At 37.9% G+C, this 17,983-nt stretch overlaps 1 protein-coding gene across 1 annotated transcript in view; it reads left to right on the top strand.

Annotated features, from left to right (window-relative positions):
- Window positions 1–16,514, top strand: part of LOC133648497 (myotubularin-related protein 9-like) — a 28,811-nt gene extending 12,297 nt beyond the window's left edge. Inside the window, exons 8-11 of the mRNA XM_062044659.1 lie at window positions 314–455; window positions 527–747; window positions 3,785–3,936; window positions 13,597–16,514. Coding sequence (XP_061900643.1) covers window positions 314–455; window positions 527–747; window positions 3,785–3,936; window positions 13,597–13,760 — 679 coding nt within the window. The 3' untranslated portion in view covers window positions 13,761–16,514. The remainder of the gene's footprint in view (window positions 1–313; window positions 456–526; window positions 748–3,784; window positions 3,937–13,596) is intronic.
- Window positions 16,515–17,983: the final 1,469 nt, after the last annotated feature.

Genomic DNA, 17,983 nt, shown 5'->3' with positions numbered 1-17,983 from the left:
TGATTTTTACCAGTGCTGTTTCAGTGCTGTGCAGGGGGCTGAAACCAAACTGGAATTGTTCATATAGGTTATTTAACTGTAGGTGGGAGTGAAGCTGGGAGGAGACAGTTTTTTCAAGGATTTTTGAGATGAATGGCAGATTTGAAATTGGACGAAGATTATTAAAATGATTTGGATCTGAGCCTGGTTTTTTCAAAATTGGTGTTATGGCTGCTGTTTTGAAAGCAGAGGGAACAATTCCAGTAGTGAAAGAAGAATGGATAATTTTGGTGATGAGGTGGATCAGTGAGGCATAATGCATGTTGTGTCTCAGGGAGGGAGCGTCTGTACTTGTCCACGGAACAGAAGGCACAGACTCTACGCTGCAGGTCACCTCCTTGGCTCAGATCATTCTGGATCCAGCCTGCCGGACGATCAGAGGCTTCCAAGGCCTGGTGGAGCGTGAGTGGCTCCAGGTAAGCTCAGTAAACCTGGCATTTTAAATAATACAAAATTATAATTGTTTTATCTCTCTTCATCTTTCAAGGCGGGTCACCCGTTCCAGCAGCGTTGTGCCCAGTCGGCCTATTCGAGTGGCAAACTTCGCCAGGAGGCTCCCGTCTTCCTCCTCTTCTTGGACTGCGTGTGGCAGATCCTGCGGCAGTTTCCGTGCTCCTTCGAGTTTGGCGAGAGCTTCCTGGTGCTGCTTTTTGAGCATGCCTACGCTTCGCAGTTTGGTACTTTTCTGGGCAACAGTGCTGCGGAGAGGTAAATCAGCAACCACAATATTCGGTGCAGTCTAAAGAGGTCAATTACAAGTAGGGGTGCAATGATACACAAAATTCTCTGTTCGGTTCAGTATGTATTTTAGTGTCACGGTTTGATATATTTTCAATACCAAAAAAGAGACATTTCCAAGCCTTTTTGTACTTGTAGTTCATTGAAATTATCAACATTTGTTTAAACTTAAAAGTACAGTTTTTTTTATTAAATTCAATGTATCTGGTGCAGCTGTACCTGCCCCATTTTCTGCTGTGCATACTTATCACCATATAAAACCAAAACAGCAGCTTGTAAAAAATAAAAATAATGAAATTTACAAAATGAATCTGATAAATCACCCATCTTCTGTGATGCATTCTTAGCAGCTGTCTCTAATTGGGCTTTTGTCTTGTTGTACAAAACAGGAACTATGGTTTCAGTAAAATAGGTTTGTGAAGGGATCTTGTAACGAGCCTCAAGTGTCCGCAGCAAACTCTACATTTTCCACAACAGAAAAGGGTTGCATGTCAACAGCCATAAAAGTAGCAATTGCCCGATTAATTTCTTTTGCCCTCTTTGAATCATGTGCTAATGCAGTGGTCACCAACTTTTTCAAGCCCAAAATCCCTGGTCTCAGCCAAAAACCAAAGAAAGCTCTACCCCTGCGTCAACTATATATCCATCCATCCATTTTCTACCGCTTGTCTCTTTCGGGGTCGCGGGGGGTGCTGGAGCCTATCTCAGCTGCATCCGGGCGGTAGGCGGGGTACACCCTGGACAAGTCGCCACTTCAACACAGGGCCAACACAGCATTCACGCTCACATTCCCACACTAGGGCCAATTTGGTTTTGCCAATCAACCTATCCCCATGTGCATCGCTCTGGAGGTGGGAGGAAGCCGGAGTACCCGGAGGGATCCCACACAGTCATATATATATATATATATATATATATATATAATTTTAAAGACAAAGCTATGGTTTTTACGTCAGCATCGGAAGTAGTAAAATCAGCTGTTCACTTGGCAGGTTTTTCCTGTGTGGTAAAAGAGGGGATAAATGGGGAAGTCCTTCTTTAGCTGCCTTCTTATTTTATAATATATTACTGCCTTTGCACATGTCAATACTTAGTTTTGTATGCACAATAAATCAACACAAATTCCGTACTTGGACACAATGTTCACGGAGTCTCGTATAGCTTCCCGTCGCAGGTGAGCGATGATGGTCATTTACTAGTGGTTGAGGGAAGAGTTGTTTGATGTTGGATGTTAGAAAAAGGCAGATTTGTTGCAACAGTCATACATTCAGTCATTGTTGCAGCTCGATTATTTATGAGCACATCATGCAATGCGCGTTTGCAAGACAAGCAGGTGTAGCGTGCCGCGGGGGTGTGGCCGGGGTGTCGAGAGCGGCTGGATGAGAATCTGAAAGCAGAGGCTTGTGGGCGTGTTCAGGAGTTAAAATACGTGCCTGTTTGCGGGTCTGTTAGTCATTCTCCGAGTGGGGGTGTCACTGATGTCATATTAATACTTTTTTTCTAATATTTTCTAGGGCTGCAACTAACGATTAATTTGATAATCGATTAATTTGTCGATTATTACTTCGATTAATCGATTAATAATCAGATACAAGAGACAAACTACATTTCTATCCTTTCCAGTATTTTATTGAAAAAAAACAGCATACTGGTGCCATGTTCTTTCAACTTGCCAAATAAAACAAGGAAAATGTTACAAAAATGCACACTTTCGACACCCCTGCTATGGATAATAAAAAATGTAATCTGATAAATATATCGATAAAAAGCAGAGCCTGACGACACATGCGCGTTTATCACAACTCTCTCGCTCTCTCTGTCTCTCCCCCTCCCTCACGAATGCTGCTGCGCGCACAATTTGTTTTGATTTTAGCTAACGGGCTACGATAGACTGACCATACGTCCTCTTTTCACTGGACATGTCCTCTTTTGCGGAGCTGTCAGGGCGGAATTTCTTAAATGCCTCAAATGTCCGGCATTTTGAGTATTGTTTACACAACGTGCAGTACGCTATTTAATATGTTTGTGTGGAAACTCGTTCGGTACACCCCCGTACCGAAACGGTTCGATACAAATACACGAACCGTTACACCCCTATTATTTTGATTATTGTTTCTCAGCTGTTTGTATATGTTGCAGTTTATAAATAAAGGTTAAAAAAAATCAAATTAAAATAAAAACGTAGCCTCAGCGCATGCGCATTGCATAGATCCAATGAATCGATGACTAAATTAATTGCCAACTATTTTTATAATCGATTTTAATCGATTAGTTGTTGCAGCCCTAATATTTTCATGATTGACCGTTAGGGCCTGAAAGATCGAGTTGAGTTGTAGTAGCTGCGTTGTTTTGGTCTGAATGAAAGTGGGAAGCGCAACTTAGGCTGCATAGTTGGGCGTACATCCACTGAGCTTTCAGCACAGAACGCACCGTCAGAAATTGATTAACCAAACAGAAACCATTGTATCGAACAGTTCAATACGAATACATGTATTGTTGCACCCCTAATTACAGTAGATACAGTATGTCATCAATTTTTCCTTTTACAATGACGATATTACTCACATTTGTCATGTAATAATTTTGCAATGTTTATAATGGAGGTTGTAGTTTGTAGTGACTGTTTTTAACATTTTTCAATCGCTTAAATAATAGTACGGCTTAGGGTAAGATGCAGCGCAGCTCTACACTTCTGAAAACCACTACCATAATTATAAACAGTTTTATGAAATTGAATACATTATCAAACAGTAATTTTTAATCCAACTCTTGCACCATGTTATGCATCACCATGGTAGTGTTTACCAAAAATAATTGACTCTACAGTTTATTTTGTTATCAGGTTACTTTTATAATATCATGTTTGTGTTGCGTCTCGTGTTTTGTAATTAATGAAAGACTAACTGCAGGCTAGCCGAGCACAACCCTAAAGTCAAAACATCTACAACATTTCCACTTTGGCAACTCCATGCTGCACTAACGTTACCAACCCACCTCCTCCCTACAGGTCAAAACTGTCGGTGGCTGAGAAGACGGTCTCCCTGTGGTCATGGGTGAATCGGCCCCAGGAGCTTGAGCGCCTTACCAACCCACTCTATGAGGCCAACAGCCTTGTCATCTGGCCCTCGGTGGCCCCTCAGAGTCTACTGCTGTGGGAGGGTAAGACACATACACGTCGCACCTCTCGCACACCAAATAAACAAACTGAAACTGAGCTATATAATTAAGAGTGTCCTGATAAAACTTTTTTACTTCCAGTACTAGACCGATATTGCAGCCTTGAGTTTTGAGTATAGGTCAATATCAATAAGCACGAATCATACATACTTTGATTACTTATTTTGTTGTGAGGAATGTTAACAAAGGCTTGATAAAGTAATTCTACTCAAATAAAAAACAATAGTGTTGTGGATATGTGCTGGATCTTTGCGATGCTGGATAGAAGTGTTGGAGCGAGGTCTGCAATTGACTGCTTGTATTTTAATGTTTATACTGTATTGATTTGAGATACAAGCCGATATAATCAGATTTTTGTTGCTAATATCCGACAGATATCAATACCTAGTTATCATCTTAGAACACATGCAGACTTGGATAAGTGCAGGGGGCTATTTGAGAATTTCAGTTGGCGTAAGGCAGGGGTTGGGAACCTTTTTGGCTGAGAGAGCCATGAAAGCCAAATATTTTAAAATGTATTTCCGTGAGAGCCATATAATATTTTTTAATACTGAATACAACTAAATGCATGCATTTTTAAGTAAGACCAACATTTTTAGAGTATAATAAGTCTCTTATTCTTTTTGATAACACTGTTATTCTGAAGCTAACCAATAATAAATAAAATACTTCTTACCATTAATACGACTTCTTGAACAGGTGCGGTACAAAACGGATTAATGGATTAAAATGCATGAGAATGTTTTATATTTGGAATGTTATTTTTAACACTGTGATTACCAGCGGAATTATTCATTCCTTATCGTGTTAAGCAATGTCAGCTAAGATTTATCTGAGAGCCAGATGCAGTCATCAAAAGAGCCACATCTGGCTCGAGAGCCATAGGTTCCCTACCCCTGGCGTAAGGCTACCATCCATTTTGGCCACGTGTGTACAATTACAAACCATATCAGGTGGCTTTTAGTCAATTAAAACACAGACAAACCAACTCAAATCTGAAATACGAGTGTGCTTTGGCCTATATTTTAGATACGTTACCAGAAGGGGGCAGTATTGTCATGTTGGAACCACAGCCGCCTCAGCGAGTGTATGGACAACTCAATTTCAGAGTTGTATTGTACTGTAAATGGGTTATACTTGTATAGCGCTTTTCTACCTTCAAGGTAATCAAAGTGCTTTGACATTATTTCCACTTTCACCCATGTACACACACATTCATACACTGAGCTGTCATGCAAGGCTCTAAACATGACCCATCAGGAGCAAGGGTGTCTTGCTCAAGGACACAATGGAAGTGACAAGAATGGCGAAAGCCGGGGATCCCACCAGGAACCCTCAGGTTTGCTGGCACGGCCGCTCTACCAACCAAGCCAAATATTTATTTATATTGGGGGAAAAAAGGAAAACAAAACAACAAAAATTAATAATACAAGAAAATAATAGTAAAATAAATAACAACTTAGTGATTTTTCAAACTAGTTTACAGTTGCATGTTTACAGTTTCACATTCCAACATGTCCGAAAAGGATTAGAAAGAAGCAGCGCTTATTTAATCATATCCCTTTCTTGTCTGGAAAAATTTCTAACACAATTGTTCACTTCTTTTTTATCTCAAACACAACAACAATGAATGAATAAATAAATGTCAATACAGTTCACATAGATAGGTATAGGTTGCGTGTCATTCATTAATTAGGTTCAACATTTTTACCAGTAATTTCCCAAACCGCCCAAATGCACCTGAGATAGGTTCCAGCACCCCCCCGCGACCCTGAAAGGGGCAAACGGTAGGAAATGGATGGATCACATGAATACATTGTTTTACTTTTTTTCTTAATCCATTCCATTATTTAATTCCACATACTGATATACTAAAGTTCTTAAGTGTTACGCTTGCATACAAATGTTTTAATTTACATTTTTCTCTGAGATTATATTTTTCCTCTGTTGTTGAGCAGAATTTGTGTACATTCTTGAGTAGCAAATAGTTTGCTTTGTACATGATTTTAGCTGTGTGCAAATACACCAAGTCTTTGAATTTTAATATTTTTGATTCAATGAAGGGTCTCCATATCCAACGTTATGGCTTATTCTAACTGACCTTTTTTGTAATACAGTTGATTAATAAAGTGTACATATGTAGTTGTTTCCCTATATCTCTGCACAATAACTCAGATATGTTGTTAACACCAGGGAGCAGTAGAGACTATGGAGTGATTTTTGGTCCACAACATATTTAGATTTATTATTAAAATATTTTTTCTCCATGTTGTGCTGTATATTTTTTATTTCATTTTATTATCTCTTATTACACCCCAAATTTTGATTTATTTTATTGTTTCAGTATCTACACTGTCTATTTGTGTTTTGACTTTCTCTTTTGCTGTTACCGAATAGCATTATTTTAGTTTTACTGAGTTGGTCCCAAACATGGCGCTCTGTAGTCACGTGAAGGGCTTTTGACCAATCTTTTGAGAGATTGTCTGGCCATACTCTCTCTGATGGGCCAAAAGCCCCCCACGTGACAACGGGGCGCCATGTTTGAGACCAACTCTGAAAAACTGAGTTGTCCATATGCTTTTTATACAGGGCTCTGGTTTAACGCTCTGCTATTATTCCATATTATTCAAGGTCCCGAAACAGTAGAAAAACATTCGCAGCAATGAGCAATTACATTCTTACTTTGCTAGTTTCCCTTTACTTAGACAAAACAGATGCACGAAATCTATTTTAGACGGGCAGTGTCCATACGAACATACTTAAAAGACAGTAATCATGTGTGAACATAGATTAGTCAGTGCAAAAAAAGAACAGTGAAAATGTTGTGTAATGTAATAATATGCAGTACTTGTTTGTGTTCACTCTTCTACTCCTACACCTAAACGGCTGCACACACCCACTGTAACTTTATGGTGTTTTGATGAATAGCCACAAAATTACACAATTTTATGGGACTGTCACGGTTATTTTGATAGATTTTGTAATCAAGATTAAGTACACGATTATTCATTAAATTGAAAACATTAATATTTATTGTACCACCAAAACTCAACTTTAAATATAGTTTAAAAAAAACAACCTGGATACAAATTAGTAACGAATAAACCCCTGCAAGTAAAATAATAATAATAATTGCAATGACAATACAATTAAATAACAATAGCAATTAAAAAAAATCAGTTATTCCGTTTTAATTGTTTTTAATTCAGTCTTTTACCTTTTATATGTCTTTTACCACTATAGAGTGTCCTTTTGTGTCAAATAACATTTTATGAAATGTTTCTTAATTAAATGCAAAAATTCTCACATTTATTGGTGCAATACATCTTTAGACAAATTTGACCAGTATTTTAGGTTAATAAGTGCTTTAAGTACATTATTCTTATAGAATGTACATTTGTGAAATCTTTATTTTGTTAGGGCAGTCAGACTGGATGGGGCTCACCGCGCTGTTATTGTGAAGAGAGGAAGAGTGTTGTGCTGTTGTTCTCAACTTGACGAGTAAAGATGTGACTCACCTGAGGCTGTTAAAAAAAAAAAGACAGCGACCCTCTAGCTGTGAACACTGTTTGTACATTGATTTTACTTTGATGATGTCGTTCACAAGCAGGTGTAGGGATTGTTCTTGATAGCTTTAGCTTCGTAGTTTACTTACTGTTTCAAGTGACAGTCTCAACATTGCTTAGTTCAGGACGGGTCGGTTGAGTGCGTTGGCGATAAATGAGCACTAACAGACACATTATTTTTCCAAACAAAAATGTATTCTTCCCACAATGACAACATTTCACTTACATTTGTGTCAATTTCCCTGATATTATTTTGTATTTATCAGCGGATTTGGTTTTATTGTCCAATTATGTGACTACGCCCGCAGTTACGCGGAAATCAAATGCCTTACTTTTTTGTTAAGTTTAGTGATTATTGATTCGGCATATTAGCATTGGGTCAAAAAGTAGCAACCATGGTCCAACTTCTAGTAAACATGCTCTTTTTTCACTCATTTGCTCCTCATCTGTTTCACCGTAAAAAATTGTATTAAATTTCCAGCCCTTCTGTCAAGTAAATGTGTGTAAAGTTTGAGCAAAATTGGTTGGAAAACATGTCCACCATCAAACAAAACGTCTATGCTGCTTTTAGGATATTTATGTTCATGCAAATGCATGCTAGCATGTCTTGACAACACCCCAGAGGGCGCCATGAATTTTATAAGAAAATTAAGCTACTGACCAATACAATTACCCTTGTGGAAGAAACACCAAACAGGAAAATACTAAATATGGCAAGTCAACCTAAGCATGCTGCGTCACAGACTACCAGTAACATGAAGAGTACACTCTGTGACCTTTGCCAAGCCCTCGTTTTTCCTTTCAGTACCTTTTTAGGGCCCCAGTGGGAAAAATTATTGATTTTTCCAATGAATCACGATTAGAACGTGGACTATTCTAAATAGCTGGACGAATAGAATAGAATATATCTTTATTGTCGTTGTACATTGTACAACGAAATTGTAACCAAAACTAATTTAGTGCAAATTCATAACACAGAAAACACTAAGAACATAGATAAATAGATAAAAATACATAAAATACATAAAAATAGCAAACACACAGCTCACATGCACAGTCATTATTGTCGTCTTGTGTTCAGCGACACTATTGATCTCGGGTAAAAAGTGTTCTTAAGTCTGTTTGTCCGGCATTTTATTGTCCTGTATCTCCTGCCCGAGGGCAGCAGTTCAAAAAGTTTATGTCCAGGGTGGGATGGGTCCCTTATGATGTATTGGGCCTTTTGGAGGCACCTGGCACTGTACAGTTCATCTAGGGAGGGGAGAGAGCAGCCAGTGATCTTCAAGGCAGTTTTTATGACCCTCTGAGGGGCATTTCTCTCTGCTGCCGTGCAGCTGGCATACCATACACACATGCAGTATATCAGCACACTCTCTATTGAGCAGCAATAGAAGGACACAAGCAATGTATAAATATCCATTATTTACATATTGTAAATAAATGTTGTACGCGCTCACTTCCAAAAAACGGAAATCAATCAATCAATCAATCAATGTTTATTTATATAGCCCTAAATCACAAGTGTCTCAAAGGGCTGCACAAGCCACAACGACATCCTCGGCACAGAGCCCACATACGGATGACACTGCACACGTAGCCAAAGGAGGAGCCTTGTAGACATATTATTATTATTATTATTATTATTATTAATTCACATACAGTTACAATATATTATAATGTACAATTTATTAACAATATACCATAAAATACTATTATACAAAACCCCAAACCAGTGAAGATGGCACGCTGTGTAAATCGTAAATAAAAACAGAATGTAATGATTTGCAAATCCTTTTCAACTTATATTCAATTGCATAGACTGCAAAGACAAGATATTTAATGTTCGAACTGACAAACTTAAAGGCCTACTGAAATTAAATGTTCTTATTTAAACGGGGATAGCGGATCCATTATATGTGTCATACTTGATCATTTCGCGATATTTCCATATTTTTGCTGAAAGGATTTAGTAGAGAACGTCGACGATAAAGTTCGCAACTTTTGGTCGCTGATTAAAAAAAAGCATTGCCTGTACCGGAAGTAGCGTGACGTCGCAGGTTGAAGGGCTCCTCACATTTCCCCATTGTTTACACCAGCAGCGAGAGCGATTCGGACCGAGAAAGCGACGATTCCCCCATTAATTTGAGCGAGGATGAAAGATTTGTGGATGAGGAACGGGAGAGTGCAGTGCAGAACGTATCTTTTTTCGCTCCGACCGTAACTTAGGTACAAGGGCTCATTGGATTCCACACTTTCTCCTTTTTCTATTGTGTATCACGGATTCGTATTTTAAACCACCTCGGATACTATATCCTCTTGAAAATGAGAGTCGAGAACGCGAAATGGACATTCACAGTGACTTTTATCTCCACGACAATACGGCGAAGCACTTTAGCTACGGAGCTAACGTGATAGCATCGTGCTTAAATGCAGATAGAAACAAAAGAAATAAGCCCCTGACTGGAAGAATAGACAGAAGATCAACAATACTACCAAACTCTGGACCTGTAACCACACGGTTAATGCTGTACTGCCTGGCAAAGCCTAGCAATGCTGTTGCTAACAACGCCATTGAAGCTAACTTAGCTACGGGACCTTGACAGAGCTATGCTAAAAACATTAGCTATCCACCTACGCCAGCCCTCATCTGCTCATCAACACTCGTGCTCACCTGCGTTCCAGCGATCGACGGCGCGACGAAGGACTTCCCCCGATCGTCGATGCGGTCGGCGGCTAGCGTCGGATAGTGCGTCTGCTATCCAACTCAAAGTCCTCCTGGTTGTGTTGCTGCAGCCAGCCGGTAATACACCGATCCCACCTACAGCTTTCTTCTTTGCAGTCTCCATTGTTCATTAAACAAATTGCAAAAGATTCACCAACACAGATGTCCAGAATACTGTAGAATTTTGCGATGAAAACAGAGCTGTTTGTATTGGGATACAATGTGTCCCAATACTTCCGCTTCAACCATTGACGTCACGCGCAAACGTCATCATACATAGACGTTTTCAACCGGAAGTTTCCCGGGAAATTTAAAATTGCACTTTATAAGTTAACCCGGCCATATTGGCATGTGTTGCAATGTTAAGATGTCATCATTGATATATAAACTATCAGACTGCGTGGTCGGTAGTAGTGGGTTTCAGTAGGCCTTTAATTTTTTTTTTTGCAAATAATCATTAACATAAAATTTAATGGCAGCAACACATTGCAAAAAAGTTGGCACAGGGGCTTTTTTACCACTGTGTTACATGGCCTTTCCTTTTAACAACAACTGAGGAGACCAATTTTTGAAGTTTTTTTAGGTGGAATTCTTTCCCATTCTTGCTTGATGTACAGCTTAAGTTGTTCAACAGCTCCGTTGTGGTATTTTACGCTTAATAATGCGCCACACATTTTCAATGGGAGACAGGTCTTGACTACAGGCTGGCCTGTAGTACCCGCACTCTTTTACTACGAAACCATGCTGTTGTAACACACGCAGAATGTGGATTGGCATTGTCTTGCTGAAATAAGCAGGGGCGTCCATGAAAATTGTTGCTTGGATGGCAACATGTTGCTCTAAAACCTGTATGTACCTTTCAGCATTAATGGTGCCTTCACAGATGTGTAAGTTACCCTTGCCTCGGACACTAATACACCCCTATACCATCACAGATGCTGGCTTTTGAACTTTGCGCCTTTAACAGTCCGGATGGTTCTTTTCCTCTCTGGTCCGGAGGACACGACGTGCAGTTTCCAAAAACAATTTGAAATGTGGACTCGTCAGACCTCAGAACACTTTTCCACTGTGCATCAGTCCATCTTAGATGAGCTTGGGCCCAGCGAAGCCGGCTGTGTTTCTGGGTGTTGATAAATGGCTTTGGCTTTGCATAGTAGAGTTTTAACTTGCACATACAGATGTAGCAACAAACTGTAGTTACTGACAGTGGTTTTCTGAAGTGTTCCTGAGTCCATGTGGTGAGATCCTTTACACACTTATGTCGCTTTTTGATGCAGTACAGCTTGAGGGATCAAAGGTCATGGCCATTCAATGTTACGTGCAGTGATTTCTCCAGATTCTCTGAACCTTTTGATGATATTACAAACCGTAGATGGTGAAATCCCTAAATTTCTTGCAATAGCTTGTTGAGAAATGTTCTTCTTAAAGTATTCAACAATTTGCTCACGCATTTGTTCACAAAGTTGTGAGCCTCGCCCCATCCTTGTTTGTGAATGACTGAGCATTTCATGGAAGCTGCTTTTATACCCAATCATGTCACCAACCTGCTCCCAATTAGCCTGTTCACCTGTGGAAGGTTCCAAGTAAGTGTTTGATAAGTATTCCTGAACTTTCTCAGTCTTTTTTGCCACTTGTGCCAGCTTTTTTGAAACATGTTGCAGCCATCAAATTCCAAATGAGTTAATATTTTCAATATGTGTTATTGTTTTTATTTACGATTTACACAACGTGCCAATACGATGATAACAAAATATGTATACCGGTAAATAATAGAATTATAATCCAATCTTAGCCCGTGAATGGTAATCGTAATCAAATCATGAGGTGCCCAAAGATTCCCACCTCTACTTTTCACATGGCGCGTCACTGATTCCTTTAGCTTGCGTGCTTGCCGAATAGCTTGCACGGCGGGTGACACCCGAGCCCTTTCAGTCGTCAGGAGTCATATGCGTGCTGATCTGAGATGTGTGGCACACTTTTATGATGATGTCCCAAGGCGTGCTGTCATTTGTTTCTTGCGCAACACAAAGTTTAGATGAATTTATTGTCATTTGTGCTCATTCAATAAAGTAGGACGCGGTCTGCCTGTAAAAACACAAAAAGGAATGTTGTGTACCTGCATTCCGCCATAAAGTTGCGATAAAAGCAACAGTGATTTTGAGTTGCATCGCACTTCCTGTTTACTTTAAGTGGAGCAATTAATAAAGAAATGCTGCTCTTGCTGCCCTTCCTTCACCAATACACTCGACCCCACACAACGCCTGGTTAGCCCGAATTGACCGACTGCGCAGATTGGACTTGTCGGGTGCATACTGCTGACATTTCTGGGTGTTATTGATGATGCAACCACATCATAAACACTCAAACTGCTGCTATCTTGACATTTATTAAGACAACTGCAAAATATAAGATATTTGCAGACAGACACAGTTGAATGATTATTAACCAACTAGTATTGTGTGACTTTATACTTTGAAATGTATGTGACCCTTGCTGCCCAATCCAAGGCTCTCTATGCTACTTTCATATTAGGGCTGTCAAATGATTAAGATATTGAATCGCAACTAATAACATTTGTCAATAGTTAGCTCATAACGAATCCAGGAATCGCAGATTGATAAAAGTTTATTTTAATCTTTAATAAGTGAACCTTAGACAGATCAAGTTTTTAATACTATCAACATGGGGCTGGAAAATGTGTTTCCTTTATGCAAATGTTTAATAAACATGATTAAACAGCTCAGCATAAAATGTATCCAAATACACTCTAACAGACACACGCACACACACACTATCACTCACACAAACAAAAATACTCTCTCACGTATGCTTAACATTTCTTAGTCCACAATATTGATTGGTTGCAGAGTTGTCACCCATTTTATAATTTCTATTATTTTGCATCCCTTATTTAGCTCAACAAAGAAACCATAATACAATGTATGTTGCTCGACCGCAAAACATCCGAGTTATTGGCAAGTAATTATACAGATGCTCATAATGCCATCCATGCATCCATTTTCTACCGCTTGTCGTTTTCGGGTACGTGGGGTGGCTGGAGCCTATCCCAGCTACACTCGGGCGGAAGGCAGGCTACAAGACAAGACGCCACCTAATCGTAGGGCAAAAAGTCAGACAGACAAGCTTTCCTATTGATAAACATTTCAGAAACCATAAGCTACACCGTGTTCAGATGTAAATGCGGCATAATAATAACAGTGGTTTCAAGCTAAAGGCATCTTCCCATGCATTGCCTTCTATTTTTGGTCAACCGCGCAGGAAGCCACGGACGCTGCTTGTGTATGACAAATGCCTCTTCCACCCTGACTTAACTAGTGTTTTCTTTAATTACAGGAGTCTTTCTCCGCTGGAACCGCTCGTCCAAGTGTTTGGACGAGGCCTACGAGGAGATGGTGCACATCATCGAGTACAACAAGGAGCTGCAGAACCGAGTCAACCTCCTACGCAGGCAGCTGGCCCAGCTGGAAACCGAAGATCCTCTGCTGCAAACACCATAGAACCAGCACAAAGGAGGCGAAAAAGGTAGAAGACAGATCTGCAGACTGGTTTGATTGATTTCAAATACGAGGGATTGAATTGTTTTTTTATGTTTACATCACATAGTTGCACATGCCTGAAGCTTTTGCCCTCAAAATACACTGTGGACACACATATTATTAGACACTTCTTAATCAACTTTTCTCCACTGTAGGTAGGTGTACAAATACTTTTGCCCATATGACATACACATCTTTTGTCTTGTATCCCACCGAATGTATACGCAGCTAAAGCGCCGCACAGGTAACTATGGCAACAAATAAGAGCGCCGTAAGGCAGCACGTGGCTTCCCTGCACGTTGCTGTGGCACCATGAGCGTAGGTGGAACTGACCAGTCGTACTGGTTATTAGAATATTTATCACAAGCACTACTTCGCTTTGCAGTAAGTTGAAACCGGGAAGCGTTATGCACCTTGCAAGTAATATCCAATACATGAGCTGTCATCCTCTGCTCAGTTTCTGTATTACTTTTGACAAGGTGTTTATTATTAGAGATACAAGATACATAGCTTTTGTATTGGATCACATTGTTTACTTTAAAGTGTATGGTGAGCGTACAATACTAATGCATTAGTGCATTAATTAATTAATTTGTGCATTAGTGCATACATTTTCAGAAAACACAAAAAACTTCACTAAAATGTAACATGACATTCATTGATCATTTCACTCAAAAAGGATGTAACAAAGTATGGCTATTGGCATAGTATTAACACTGTGTGTAAATTATGTAACTTAAGAGAAATAAATGATTCCGGCAATTTTTTTAACATGCCTTTGTGACTTAAAGGGGAACTGTATTTTTTTATTTATTTTGCGTAACATCTACAATCATTAGGAAAGACATGAAGACGCATGTAAAAAAAATGTATGCACTCAAAATAGTGAATAGTAAAAGTCCGCTTTTATTTACTCCATTTACATTTCGTGGCTTGAATATTTACTAAGTATTAGTGATATTGTTATTATAAGCCCGAACGCAGACAAACTATTTAAAGCGGCGCCGTGATCACAAGCTTGTGTGCCAATGTTGATCGACTGATGAGCTGCTTCCTCGTTTCCCTGCTCGTCAAACTTTATTTTAGATCATTAATACCTTGATAGTAGTAGGACAAGGACGTATTCCGACAAGTTGGTACACTTTGACAGCCAATTTAGACCTGGTAAAAGACGCTTGGTTCCACCCCCCTTTTCTCACTAGGTTTATGAGTCATTCTTTTGTATCTAAATGGGAATATATGAACATCCTAGCAGTCGGCATCCTAATGACAGCAGGCCTTGTAGAGTAAGTGCTGATTTAATATGTTTGTTCACTCCCATACAGTCTGTAGTGAGCAGTATTCAGTGATGTAGTTAAAAAAAAAAGTGAACATCGTGATGGGTTTGTTAAATGAATGTGCCGCATATGCTAAAAATAAGAAAAATACGTAAATATTAAATTACATTACATATGTACTTACAGCATGTATATAAAGCCTCAATGGAGGTGCTTGGATGTTTTTAAAGGCTTTATAGGCAGAATAGCGCAGCGCTCATAGACTCCATTGTAAGCGGACTTTTGATTGCATTTATTTGCTATTTTGAATGCATTAAAAAAAAAACATCCGTCGTCATGTCTTTCATAATGATTGTGAACGATAGACAAAATTCCCTCAAAATGTGCCGTTCCCCTTTCAGCAAGATATGGCAACAATTTATTTTGAAGGTGTCTACATAAGTCACAAAAGCCTGTCATACACCATAATCATGAGCAATAATGTTGCTTCAAAGTGGCATTAATGTTAATGACACATCACATGTCATGGCTATGACAAAGCTTGTATGACTCTTATGTAGACACCTTTAAAATAAAGTGTTACCTTACCTTAAGTTAAAAAAAATTGCCAAAATCTTTCTTTATTTCATAGGCCATAATGTTAACGGGGTCAAATCATGAGCATGTAGGCGATTTTACCTTAGGTGGCCAGCGTAATGAGGAGATGATTTAGGCCAAAAAAAAAAAACAATTGCCATGGTTACAAAGCCCACCAAAAAGTCTTAATAGCATTTTATTATCATATTAAAACAATGCACTTTGTTTTTGTTGCAACATACTATACTGTTTCTCAATCAAAAGTAATCTGTGTGTTAAGAAACTGAAGTTATTTCACGTTAGCATGAATACAGTGCAGCTCATCCCTTGTTTTTTTGCAGAATGTGTACAGTAACTGATCATTTCATTTAGCCTTAAATAGACTTTTGTTGCTTATGGCTGTCTGTAGCTATGCCAACAACAAAAAACACTTTAATATTGTTGTCTCACTTATTCCAACCACTACTTTAAACTGCTTTATATTGTACATTTGAAGAGATCCTGCATGCACAAAATGTTTACATTATGTCAAATGTCTAGTTGAATTATATTATTATACAGTGTAATTATGCATCATGTCCTCTAATAAAACTCTGTGATGTGATTGCAACAGTGGAGAAATATTATTGTACTTTAGTGTCGAAATATCTTTCCACATGACAGTAGCAGGGGTCACAATTCACCAAGGACCACGGCCCGAAATATTGTGCTATGTGTGTTGATGATGTGTCAGTGGAATAAATAGGCGAGCATCAGCTGCCTCCAAGCACCATGTGACTGCTGCTTTTTACATTGGATCATACTTTCCTACACATATGAATGAAACTTGTTGCTCATACAATGAAGGACGGCGGTTTTAGTATTGTTTTGTTTTTGGTAAATAAAATAAGTGTGTCAGCTTACTGATTAACTTTGTGCTTTGACAAGGTTTTTTCCTTCCCCTGCTATGATCGAAATGGGTGTGTCGGCTCGTCCACTCATATCCTTGTGCAACAGCTTAATCCTGCCCCTTGTACTCCCTTCTGGTGACCTCTAGCAATTGCAAACAAAGCATCAATGTCAAAACTTTTTGGAATTGAAATGACTGATTATTGTTCTTTAAATCAGATCAATTACACTATTTGAAACAACGTCCTTCTGTTGTTCGAGATGGCGTTGCCTCCCAAAAATATTGCTACACGACACTGTTGCAAAAATCAAATAAACAAAATACATATGATGCAGATATAAAGTTGTATAATCATTAGATAAATGATCAACAATTTATGGATAATTAATTGGTTGCGAAGTCATTTTGCTTAAAGGTGGCCATGTTTTTCAACCGATCTCGCTCAAAATTTACACACGTGCTTGTCAAACCCTTAAAGGTGTGTACCAGATTTTGTGGTGGTTTGCCTAAACTCCATAAAGTTTCAGTGGGTCCGATCAGGTGGTGTATTTGTCAGAAAAGTAATAACAAAGGCAACACAGTAAAATGTAATGGTGTTTTGACAAATGTTTAACCTTTCGCTTACACAAACTTTTTTTAAAAGGCTAAAACTATTAATTTAGAAATCATTTTTTACATTCGTAATCCTTATATATATATATATATATATATATATATATATATATATATATATATATATATATATATATATATATATATATATATATATATATATATATATATATATATATATATATATATATATATATATAAATATGTATGTATGTGTGGGAAAAATCACAAGACTATTTCATCTCTACAGGCCTGTTTCATTAAGGGGTTTCCCTCAATCATCAGGACATTTTAATCTATTAAAATCTCCTGATGATTGAGGGAAACCCCTCATGAAACAGGCCTGTAGAGATTAAATAGTCTTGTGATTTTTCCCACACATACATATTACGCTCTACCACGGTATCAAGCACAATTTTTTTTTGGATAATCTAATTAAGACATATGTATATATATATATATATATATATATATATATATATATATATATATATATATATATATATATATATATATATATATGTATATATATATATATGTATATATATATATATATATATATATGTATATATATATATGTATGCATGTATATATATATACTTATATATATATACTTATATATACTGTATATATACTTATATATATATATACTTATATATATACTTATACATATATACATATACTTATATATATATATACTTATATATATATATATATACTGTATATATACTTATATATATATACATATATATATATACTTATATATATATACTTATACATATATATATATACTTATATATATATATATATGTATAAGTATATATATATAT

Source organism: Entelurus aequoreus, linkage group LG04 (assembly GCF_033978785.1).
Source record: "Entelurus aequoreus isolate RoL-2023_Sb linkage group LG04, RoL_Eaeq_v1.1, whole genome shotgun sequence".
Lineage (NCBI taxonomy): Eukaryota > Metazoa > Chordata > Actinopteri > Syngnathiformes > Syngnathidae > Entelurus > Entelurus aequoreus.
This window is presented reverse-complemented; position numbering and strand designations above follow the sequence as displayed.